The sequence below is a fragment of the Choloepus didactylus genome, chromosome 2 (assembly GCF_015220235.1).
Source record: "Choloepus didactylus isolate mChoDid1 chromosome 2, mChoDid1.pri, whole genome shotgun sequence".
Taxonomy (NCBI): Eukaryota; Metazoa; Chordata; class Mammalia; order Pilosa; family Megalonychidae; genus Choloepus; species Choloepus didactylus.
In genome coordinates, this window is record NC_051308.1 from 28,221,864 (window position 1) to 28,234,297 (window position 12,434).

A 12,434-nucleotide genomic window follows, 5' to 3' on the forward strand; every position below is an offset into this window, starting at 1 on the left:
CTCATAAGGGCAAGCCCCAATATTGAGACCTCATCCTACCAAATTGTTAGTCCTCAATGTTTTCAGAATATCATTAATAACCCAGGTGGGGAAGTTCAACATTTCCGCATTTTTACCCAGTTCCTCAGGGGGACCCTGCAAATATATTTTTATATCTGCCCAAATTACTTTGGGATGTATTAGGATTTCACACTAACCTGTACAAACCTGCCAGATCTCACTTCCTATTTAAAGTTCCATGTAATTATGGTACTTGAATAAACTGACCGTACAAGTTAAATTATTTACTGTTCAGTAATACTATTAGACACACAATAAAAACTTATCAAATCAGTGTCATGTGCCCTCAACAATGGTAACCATGAACAGAACTTCTGGAATGGTATCAACCAACTTTGACATCTACTGCAATAAAGAGAACAACCGTTTTGGCTATTTCTAAAATATCTTCATTCACATAGGCTGGTTTTCATGTATAATTTGAAGAGTGAATTGGAAATAATTTTGTAGACTCTAGACTTTTGCTATCCAATAGAATTCTCTGTGATGAAAATATTTTTTTATCTGCACTGTTTAATGTTAGATAGCCACTAGGCACAGGTGCCTATTGAGCATTAAAAACGTGGTTATTGTAACTTAGGAACTGATTTTTTTTTATTTTACTTGAGTGTAAATAATCTCTTGATAGCTACTGCAACTCTAGAAAGAAACTTATTAATGATTTGTTAAAATCATTCTTAATATCTACAAATTATTAAAAGTGTCAACTGGTGGATACTAGATTTCCAATGAGTGCATTCTTATTATCCATACAGAACTTGATAGAAACTATTATTTCTTTCCCAAGTCATATGTTGTTAGGTTTCAATTTTCATTATCATCTATTACCTTAATTTTCAAAATTAATGAATTCAAAATTATGAATTCTTCCATGATTTTCTGAGTGATATATTCACGTTATCAACTTGTATCATCTTCAAAACCACCAGGTTCTTTCTTCTCACTGTGCAAGAAATTTGGGTTTCAGTCTTTTAACTGTTCTCTAATTTTTTTTCTTTTCTCCCCATCCCCTTGTTTCCTTTCTACAAATAAGTACTCTATATAAAAAATTATGAAATGATTTTAAATCACTAATGTTTAGTAGGAAGAATAAATCAATAGCATTGGATTATAAAAATTTTTGTATGCTACCTTTTTTTCTTACTAGGTAAAGGTATTCTTAAAATTAAGATGATATAATATTTGTCAAGTGGGTTTTAGAGTACATTAATTTCTTCTACATATTTTTTTTCTTAGGAAGCCAGGAGAAAAGTATAGTAGAGATTCTCTTAATGAACCTCTTCCTTTGATTCTACTTATTTGAAGTAAAATAAATATTCTTTTTTCTTTTAATTATTAGACATATACCATGCTTTTCAAATTGCAGAGTTTGGAAATCAGTTCTGTGGCTTGAAACCAGATTTTTTAAAAAGAGGAATTAGAATAGAATAGAATAGAAGGAATAGGAAATGTTAGAGTGCATCACATACAGTAAAGATTAATATCATTTCATGAAAAGTTTATTATATGTATGTGCGTGTATGTATGTGTGTTTTTGGATCATGTTGTAAAATAGATTTTTTCACTGTGGATCTTGGTCAAAAATTTTTTTTTTCAAGTTTAAAAGCCACTGCCTAGTAACTGGTATGGGCTGGAAGAGGCAACAAAGTCAGACGATGTAGTTTAAGGCTTGGATTTACTTCTTTGGACAATCATTTAATGTTTTTGACCCTCAATTTCTTACATAGATGAATAGGAATACCTGCCCTATACGCTTTGTGCAGTTGTTGTGAAGAGCAAACAAAATTCTAAATTGATATACAGGTGCAACACCCCCTATTCCTTTAAAGTGGTTTTGTCAGTCATTTGATATTGCTAAAACTTAGTGACTCTCAATAGCTAGCCTTTATGCTCATGTTTATTAGTCTATAGGTCAACGGAGACTTGGCTGACCTACACTGCGTTTGACTGAGTGACTCTGTTTCGGGTTGTGGGATGTCTGGGCTATGGTTTGGGTTTGGGTATGCTTCACATGTGTTCATTCTGTGGTCCAGTCTGAAAGGGCAGTAGCTACCTGGGCATGTTCTTGTTATGGACAATCACCAGAAAACAACCAAGCCAAGACGCGTAAACTTATTTGTGCCTTCTGCTTGTATTATAGCCATGAAAATTTCTTTGGACAAATGAAGTCACATGGCTAAGCCCAAAGTCAATGGGGAGAACAGTATGTATTCCACCCTCAGTAGGAGGAAGATGGCAATGAATATTTGTTGAACAATAATCCAAACCATCACATCACCCAAAGATCATTACATCTAAACTTTTTTAACTGCCTCACTCTCAGATATGAAAGGATAACCAAGTATCAGCGTGTAATTGAGGAATGCCTTCAACATAATCAAGTGTCTAAGACAGAAAACCTGAAACCTGGAGAAAACTGAGGCAATATGTAAGGGGCATAGGAGAACATTTAAAATACTTTAATATTCTAAAAGAGATATAAGCTATGACATCTGTAAAATACAAATAGCATGCTATGTGATAGTGTCAATAAAAACAAAAAATAGTTCTGCAAGTAAAAACCATGGTAGATTTTTTTTTAAAACTTCAATGGAAGGTTTGGAAAGATAAAATCAAGAAAATCTTCCAGTAATTGGAATCCGAAGACAGAGCCAAAAACCAATGTCCAGGAATTCTAAGAAGAGAAAATATGAAGATGTATGACATTAAAATGTTTAAAAAAATAATACAAGAAAATTTCCCCTGGTTTAAGAAGATAAATCTCCAAATTGGAAAGGGCCCACTGAAAACACAGCACAAAGAATGAAAACAGACCCATTCCAAGATCCAACATTATAAAATTTCAAAATGCCAAGGAAAAAGAGATGATTCTGAAAGCTTCCAGAAAGAAAAAGCTTCATGAAACCATTATTAGGAATCAGAATAATAACATAGAACTTTTCTATTGTTATATTGGAATCTTGAAAACAGTGGCACAGTCCCTTAAAAATACTGAGTGAAAATTCATTTAGAGTTCTATACTCAGCCAAACTATCAAGTGTATGCATAGAGTAAAGTCGTTGTCAGGCATACAAATACTCAAAAACTTATTTCTCAGTACTTTTTCTTATGAAAGCTGTCTGGAGAATGTGCTTCAACCAAAAAGGGGAGTAGACTGAGAAAATAAGAAGACTTGAGACCCAGAAATAGGGAACTCCAATAGGAGCATGGTGAAGGTTTGACCTAAAACAGAATCAATCAGGCTAGATGTAAGGCAACAATAAGGATATGGCCCAGGTGAAAAATAATAAAAGAATCTGACACTTTACCTAATGTGTTTGATTATTTGAAAAAATATTACTCATGAGTATTTGATAGATTTGTTTGAACATTTGGGGAAAAAATGTCAGTTACCTATAAAAGTGAACTATTTTAAGAAACCATGCTATTATTCCAGAAAGAAAGAAATTATAAGAAAATTAATTTAAGCAAGGTGATGATTGTCTCAGAATTACTGGCTATTGATTTAACCAAAATGGTAATGTAACTGTATGAGAAGATGAAGTAGGAATGTTGGATAGCTGGTACAAGACACCATAACTGTTACCTTTTCTAATGTAAGGCATCAGTAGATCTTGCCTAATATTGCAAAGTAGCCATGTAAGTATGTTATTTAGAAGTGGGGAGATTAATATCATAAGAGTTGACATGTTTTCTATTGGGGATTAGGCTTGGAGACTGGGAACTGCTCTTTGTTTAAGCAATTGAGTACTGTTTGATTTAAATTAGGTCCATTACTTTGATAAGAAAATTTAATCAATAATAAAAATAATGTTACATATATATGGATTAAGGAAAAAGCTTCCTATAGTATTAATGGATACAAATGAAGAGTAACAGTCTCCGTTTCATCATACCCCATTCTGGGTACTATTCTGAGGTACCATTTTAATTTTCTATTTTTAGTTGTTCTGATGATTACAGTCATGACTTGAAGTGAATATTTTGGTAAAGTGTAAAGCTATTTGGACTTGTCTTTGCCTGGTTAGCCAAAAGATGGCTACATTAAACTGCTTTGTAGACATTGCAGGTTAATGGTGTGCTCTGAGAGTGATGTACAATTAGCCTATAACTCTTGCTGGTCTTTCATCCCTGTACCACTCTATACCAGCCAAGGAAGTAGCCCTGACCTAGTTGGGTGAGGCAAAAGATTGCCCTGCCAGTGGGAACATGGCATTTCTGGCAACAGATTTCTCTTCTAACTATTGGAGTTGGTGCCATGGCAGATTTTCCTGACTCAGGGAGTAAGTGCTGAACTCCAATCCAGCTGGTTAGGTTGTTTGTTGATTTTGAATATCTGCACCAAAAGCTCTTTTGTTGGCAAGAATGAGCAAAAGCAGGCAGTAATTTTCCATCTTCCTATCAGAAATGGTTTTTGCATTTTGAAATTATAATAGATAAAGTTTTATTCAGTTTTTCACCAATTATCACTTTGTAGAGTAGGAAGAAATTTTATTGGATTAAATTGAGAATTCCTCTGTTCTCAATAATAGTCATATATCCTTAGGCAGGTCAGTTTTTCTACTTATCACTTTGATTTTCTTGAGAGATACATAGAGAAAAAAATCAATAATAATAATGGTAATACCTGCCGTTTTTTCAGTTCTTATGACATGCTAGGCACTCTGCTGAGTACTGATAATCTCATTTAATCTGGTACAGTCATCACGCTCATTTTAGACTGAAGAAGCTGAATTATAGAGAGAGGTTGAGTGACTTTTCCAAGGTCACAAAGCTGGAAGGTGCCAGGGCTGTGTGGGGAACTCTGATTTGTGTTTACTTTAGGGCCCTTGTTCTTTACCTCTATGTTTGACTGACTTTCAATTCATTATGGAACTTCTTGCTGATTTTTTTTATGAGACTAAGAAAGCAGCTGATTTATACTTAAAGCCTAATTACCAATGTAAGGTACATATGTTGTTGTACAGTGTTTATAAAAATTCTTGCATCTTTTCTTTTTTAAAAATTTGAAATTTTATGTTTTCTATTTCTGTAATTCTTTGTTATCTTGTTGATTCAAAACTCTGAAGTCATCTTTGATTTTTCCCAATACCTCTCCTTTTATTTCCATATAAGCACTATGTTTTCTTTATGTTTATGTTTTAAGTTTCTCTACCCCTCATGTCTGGAATATTGCAACTATTTTTCCATTAGTCTCCCTTCTTCCTGTCTCTGCCACCTTAAATTGGTCATACACATTGATCCAGTTTCTTAAACTCCACTTCTCTCATATTACGTACCTGTCTAAACCATTAATATGTCCCTGTTATCTGTTAGAAAAATGTAGCTTCATTAGTCTAGAACTCAAAATATTTCATACTGTGGTCTTAATCTTTCATTTCATGAGTTTATATGCCCGTACCCCTCTCACCCACTTCTCTTTTCTTGCCCATGTTAATTTGCCTTCATCTGGTAATCTGTTTTCTCTACTACTCATTTGGTGTTTTTTAAATGCTTTGTATTTTGGTAGTCTTTTACGTTTATGTGTCTCATTTTTCCAACTGAATTTTGTTAACGCCTGAGTATACGAATGGTAACTCTCAAGTCCATCACAATATTTAATATAGTGCTTTGCTTATAACACTACTTAAAAAAAAAAAAAGAATGAATTTCTTAATTTTAAAGTCCATATAATTCCGATTCTATACTTTTTGCTTTTTTTAATTTCATACATGTTAGACAAGTAAAACTTAAGACTTTCCTTTTATAGTCTTTCATTTCTCTAATTATATTTAATTTTGAGATTAGAAGTATGTAGTATAAAATATTTTAAAGAAATAATCAGTTTCATTTAGTTTTCTAATCTTCTAAAAGATACAGAAAATCTAATCTGAATGAAAGTGATATACTCATTACATAAGTTTTCAAATATTTGACAACTTGTAGTAAGGATTCATGTTTTTATTTAAATGTTGTTAATGTATACCTTTGATGGTTCTTACAAATGTAAGAAAAATTTATAATTCAATTGTTTGTTTTATCTTGCCTGATGGATTAAATATAGTTGGAAATGATTCAGAATATTGAGTAATGATATAAGGACATTTGAAAATGTACTTAAATACTAAGTTTAAAACACTCTACTTAGGCATGATTTTGTTTTCCAAAAAGAGATTGCATTTTGTCTATTTAAATTGCTTCCTGCTTTCTGCTGAATTTTCAAATGTTTCTGCCTTTTACTCTCTATTCTTGTTTTTCTTGTTTTAATAGTATAAATAAATATTTTTTAAAGTTCATCTTTCACTTTCTTTTCCTTAATTTTATAGATGCTTTAGGATAAATATAATGGTTCTACTTTAATGTATAGATTATTTAAAGCTATATTTATATGAGGATTCTTTTTGCCTTAAAATATTTTAGTTTTCAGTAGGCTAAGGATAATTTGATTCTGATATAAATAATAGACTATCATAAATTTTCACATATTTTTGATATTCATATTTATATTATTAGTGTTAGGGTGTTTTATTGCTTTGAGTACAAATTTTAATGTATTATTATTTTAGCCTAGAAATCTCATACACTCTAAATGCTTAAAGGTTTTTATGCTGTATGTTTTTCCAAATTATATTGACCATTATAATGATGTTTTCTTTTGCATCTCACATCTTTTTAAAAGAAATCTTAAATTATTTTCTCCTTTAATTTGGTTTTCAAACCATCCAAATGAAACAAAAAAATATATATTTCAGAATAAAGAGTCACAATTACTTGTTGTAAATTATTGCATTGTCTTGTCTAATCTCACGAACAAAAATGTTAAATTTTAATAGTGGCATTTTTAAGTTAGTTATTTTTAATATAATTTTTAAAGGGAATGAGCCTTAGAATCAAAGTGCTGATAATCCATTTTGACTACTCTCATTTAATCATTTCATTTTTAAAATTAGACTTTATCTTACGATCCAAAAGCACCTCACTAATGTGTATTTTTGGATGTGTTAATTCCCTTTGTCATAAAATGAAAGCTATCCTAAATTTTCTAATAATTTTTCATCACGTTAAAATTCATGGCAAAAATAAAAATGAAGTAATTTTGAATTCAAGTGCATGTATTTTATATGAATGCTTTTTCCCCTTCTCTCTGCCTAAGGAAATAGAAAAATTGAGATTAGAACTGAGTGAAAGCAAGCAGAATTTGGAACAGGAGCAGCAGAAGGGAGCCGGAGCCAGGGAGGAGTGCCTGAAACTGACAGAACTGCTGGGCGAATCTGAGCACCAACTGCACCTCACCAGGTACTCCCTAATCCCATTATGCACCATAGCACCAATTTCATCCCACTAATTTTTGCCACAAGCTTCCAAAGAGCTGTTAGAGTTAGTCTTAGTCATTCAATTCACACACAGCTTTCAGGCATATTAAGAAAAGTGGAGATATGGCAAGCAAAACACCCAGACATGTGAATGATAAGTGTGGCAGGGAATTACTGATATATTACAAAACCTTTCATCTACAGTGCTTAAATATTTAGGTGATTCTCTATCAATATAGGCAAAATGACATGTTTTTGCTACCACCACCACTACCTCTCCTGTTAATTCTATGTCTAATAAAAACGTTGAACTGAAAAGTCTGAGGTATATATTTAGAAAAATAATCAGATACTGTCAGTGGTAAAAGAGACAAAGTAAAAGACATCCTAAGATGCTAATTGAGAGATGGAACTGATATAAAATAAGAAATGTGAATCCTAGGAAGTGTAAAATTTAGAGATAAAATTGATTGGCACTGTTCCTGTTCAGACCATTATTATAACCATGCATATACCATCGTGGTTTCAAATAACATAGTTTCCATCATGAGATACTGTGATGTGATCCTCCTTGTCATAAAACTTCAGTAAACATACAGCTCAGCCCTAAATTACAATAAGAGTTTTCAGATAGCAAGCATCGTGAATTTGCTGTATTGGAAACAAAATACACCCCCCCCACACACACACATCAATATACACATGTAGAGGAAAATTCAAAAATAGATAGTAGATATTTCACATTACCATATATGTGGTTTCTTCTCACTTTGAGTTTTAGTATGGGTTTTCAATTTGCAGGTCAAACCTTTGGTTTTGTTCATTTTTTAGCATTTTTCAGTTTTTAGAGAGAACTTTGAATACATATATAAGTTTATGATATTTGGATTGGCATACAAATTAGAAGAATACTGGTCTCCCAATCATAGTAATATGTTGAATTTAAACTATGAAAAGGGGACTGATCCCTCTTACATTAAATATGACAATGTAATTCTGAGCACGGTACGATAACAGATGGAGAAAAGCACCACTTGAACAGCCTGCATTTGGAGAAAAAAATATTCTAGAGGTTGGTGAACCTCCCAAAGTTTTGGGTTAGTGTTAAGATTCCTCTATTTCTGTTAAAATCAAACTTTGTTAAAAGCATTTTGTTATGATAATATTCCAAATGGTTTGCCAACTTCCCTTTTAAACAATCAAAGAAAAAGAGGAGTGGGGGGGGGAGAAACAGAAAGAAAGAGAGAGAGAGAGAAAGAAATTACTTATACATGTGTGATATCTGGGGAAAAATTGCTTATTACTGCAGAATAATAACTGCTCTTTTAATGCACATTTGAAGTATTGTCATTATAGAACTGAGAATATAATGTTAACATAGATCCTGTGATTATTTAATCTTAGAGGTTTCAGAATTTAGCTTCATCATGAGAATGTTAATAGTTTTCCTTCTCCGTCAGACTTCTATTGAAAACCAACCATTTATGTGCTAAGCACTACTAAACTACTGAAATAGGACAGCTTTTAATGTCTTAGTGTGTTTGAGCTTCAGAAAGTAAATAATGCTGGTTTTGCCCCTTTTGTCATTCTGCCTTATTCAGAGAGTTTATTTCTGTAGTCAAAGTCCATAGAGAGTTTTCCTGTGCAATATCAATTTGTACTGTCTGACAAGATCAATTTCTTGCAAGTAGAACATATTAAGATGCAGCAACTGCTGAAAATGGACGAGTGGTAACTAATTCCTTTGTTCTGAAGAAAAACGGTTTTGCTCGGTTGCGTAGAAAGCTTTTTTCTGTTAAGCTTTATTTACATCAAATCTACAAAAATGTAACTCTAGTTTTACAGGAAATACAACGTAATTACCTATTTTCTAGATGCAGTACTCTTTTGTAAGCACTATACACTTCTTCATCTGTTTTGTAAAATTCGCCTACATAAATTTAAAGATGACAATTTAAAAGGCAAGGAACAATGTCAATATATCCCTTGCACTGAAAATGTAACTTAGTTTTTGGGTTAAATGTTTCAGATATACCTTTTTGGGTGTTTTAGAGTTTGTTTCCCCTCACCATTCTTTACTGATTCAGGATACTTAGGTTTATGACTGTGAAATGTTATTTCTTTTTTTTTTATTGTAGACTAGCTAAAATAAATTATTCCCAGTCAGGTGGCTCCTCACCATTTAGCCTCATTTAAACATGTCAAATAATAGTTCTAAACAAAAGTTTAAAATTGGATATGAAAACTATCTGCTAAAGTAAGGATGAAATAAGCATCTAAACCTTCATGGGGAAAAAAAATTAACTTGATTAGAAACCTGTAGATCTATTGGTAAGATACCACTTTTTGATATTTCCCCTTATTGTCCAATTGGAGTTAAAAAATGGAAAACAGAAATTTAGCATTTTTTGAAGGACCCAATTGGTAACATTCAATTATCAAACAAATATCTGTTGAGCACTTAATATCTTTTAAGTACTTTCTTAGCCCTGGGAATAGAGAGAAAAATAAGACCCAGTCCCTACCCTTATGTTACTTGTATTCTGTGAGAGGAGCCAGACCAGTAGATAGCAATTATAACAGAGTGTGATAATAAGTGCAATGAGAGAAATAAAGATACTACAGGAGCCACCTGGGAGGGAGAGTCTGCTTATTCAGCATTGGTGGTGAAGGTGATAGTCATGGAAAAAAGCTTTCTGGAGGAGGAGGTATTTGGTAGGAATCTTCGTTAATGAGGATTTTTCAAAGTAGAGAAAAGTGGGTGGGTACTTCAGATAGACGGAATAATATATGCAAAGATATAAAGATGAGAGAGAACATAAACTCCACAAGCAGGTTAGCTCTTTCTGGCAGCATAAGGCCGGAAAGGGCAGTCAGGACAAGAGGAAGTGCTGTTTGAGTCGTTGTCTGGATTTTTGACCATCCTAAAGGTAAAGGGGTACTTTTGAGGTATGTTAAGCCAGGCTATACAGCACAATCAGTTTTGTAGGGTGGGGACATGACTGAGACAGCAGTGTAGAAGATGAACATGGAGTGTTGATAATAGGAGGCAGGAATCCCAGGTAGGCAGGGTCAGCAAACTATAGCCACCGACCAAATCTAGCCTGTCGCCTGTTTTTGTACACCCCATTAGCTAAGAAAGGTTTTTACATTTTTAAATGGTCAGAAAAAAAACAACAGAAAAATATTTTGTGACATGTAAGTTATTTTGTCACACTTTCAACAATAAAGTTTTTTTGTAATAGCCAGTATTATCCTTTACATATTAGCTCTGACTGCTTTTGCCCTACCACAGCAGAGTTGAGTCGTTTCAGTAGAGACTGTATGGCCCCCAAAGCCTAAAATATTTACTGCCTCGTCTTTTACAGAGAAAGCCTACCAATCCTTCCATTAGGAGGCTGTTTAATTCAGGTAAGGAGTCAAGAGAGCCTGATCTAAGACAGGTTCAAATGTGTATTTAAAAAGGTAAATTGAAAAGTATTGTGAAAAACAGATTGCTTGAGAAAGAGATTATTGGCAAAGACCCTGATTATAATATGAGCACAGTGTTTCAGAGGAATAGTAGTGAAGTCCTGGGCTGTGGCTACAACAGTGAAATGGAAAGGAAGTTGCATATTCGAGAGGCATTTAGGGTAGCTCTTAAGAGAAAATGAAATTAAAGATGACTCCAAGGTCAGTAGTCTAAGTTGATTCAACAATCCATTAATCCAACTAGTGAACCTAAAAGGTGTAGCAGAAAAAAATAAGGAGTTGTATTTTGGAAATCAGGTGGAGATGTCCAGTGTAGATCTGGTGTGAGGACAAAGGTCATGACTAGAGGCTTAGATTTGGTTACCTTTATATAAAGAAAGTTAATTGTAGCCAAGGGAGTAGGTGAAAGCATGTAGAGAGCATCATGTTTTAAAAGTAGTATTGAAGACAAGACATCGCCCAAGGAGACCGAAAGTGGGGCCTTCAGATAATTAAGAAAATGTACTTTAAGGAGCCTTGAAAGGAAAGTGATTCAAAGGAGACTTTGATGAAATAGCAATTAAAACCATATGTCTTTGTTCTTAGGGAAGTCCCTAGGCAGCCTAAGGTTGAGGAAAACTGAGATTTTGTATGTTCCTAGGCAATCACAATCTTTGCAATTTTTGACAAATTACTTAAACCTTTGGGCCTGCTTACTTATCTGTAAAATGAGGTTAAACTAGATGATTTTGTAAGTTTCCTTTAAGCTCTGATAGTTAATGATTTGAGACAAACTCATTAAATTCCTATATCTAGTTATTGTTTTTGAATTGTTGGGGGTAGGCTTTATCTAAATATTTTCCTAGTTTGAACTTCAGAGAGATTTCATAGCAATGTCCCTCATGTCTGCCACCTACATTCATCATAATTTAGGCTCTTCTGACTTCTCACAAAGGTTATAAAAATAGCTTCCTAATACCCCTCCAGTCTCTTTTGCCAGCCACTGCCATGTTACTCTACTCTCCAAATCTTTCCTGGGGCTGCATTGCCTATTACAGAATGTCCAAGCCACTCAGCGTGGCATTTAAGGTCACCCCCAATAGACTCACAGCTTTCCTGACTTATTTCATCTCTACGAGTCCTCCACGTGTTGATTTCCAGTCAAAGTTAAGCATGTGTCCCCCAATGCCCTTTTGGACTTTTCTCTCCTTTTGCTGCTCTCTCCACCTAGAATACCCCTTTGACCTTCTCTAGCCCTATTACAATCTTACCTTCTTTTCAAGGGCTCTCTGAATTCCTGGTTGGTTTTTCCACTGTAGCCCTCTCTGATGACCCCTGCTGGAATGGAGCGTTTTTCCCTCCAAATCTTTCTTCCCATTTAGAACTGGTGTTACTTCTACATACTGTACATACTGAATTAATTACTCAAAGGACAAAAAATGAAAATCTGAAAAAAATGAATTAATACTCTGAAGTATTTTATGTGCATGCTTTCCTTCCTTCCTAGAATGTATTATTCTTCAAGTCAGGGGGAGGTCTTATTAATTCTTATATTTCTTATATAAGGTCTTTTATTTCTCAGAGCGCCCAGCTCAACACTTTGCTGAGATGGAGTTCAATAAGTCATTATTA

General features: G+C 33.6%; 1 protein-coding gene across 15 annotated transcripts in view; it reads left to right on the forward strand.

Moving 5' to 3' along the window:
- Window positions 1–12,434, forward strand: part of SDCCAG8 (SHH signaling and ciliogenesis regulator SDCCAG8) — a 288,104-nt gene that overhangs the window by 163,673 nt on the left and 111,997 nt on the right. For all 15 annotated transcript variants that reach the window (XR_005214623.1, XR_005214625.1, XR_005214622.1 and 12 more), the window contains exon 13: window positions 7,193–7,335. Coding sequence is in view for 6 of the 15 variants with exons in the window: in XM_037822222.1 (XP_037678150.1) it covers window positions 7,193–7,335 (143 nt within the window). In the remaining 9 variants the exon portion in view is untranslated. The remainder of the gene's footprint in view (window positions 1–7,192; window positions 7,336–12,434) is intronic.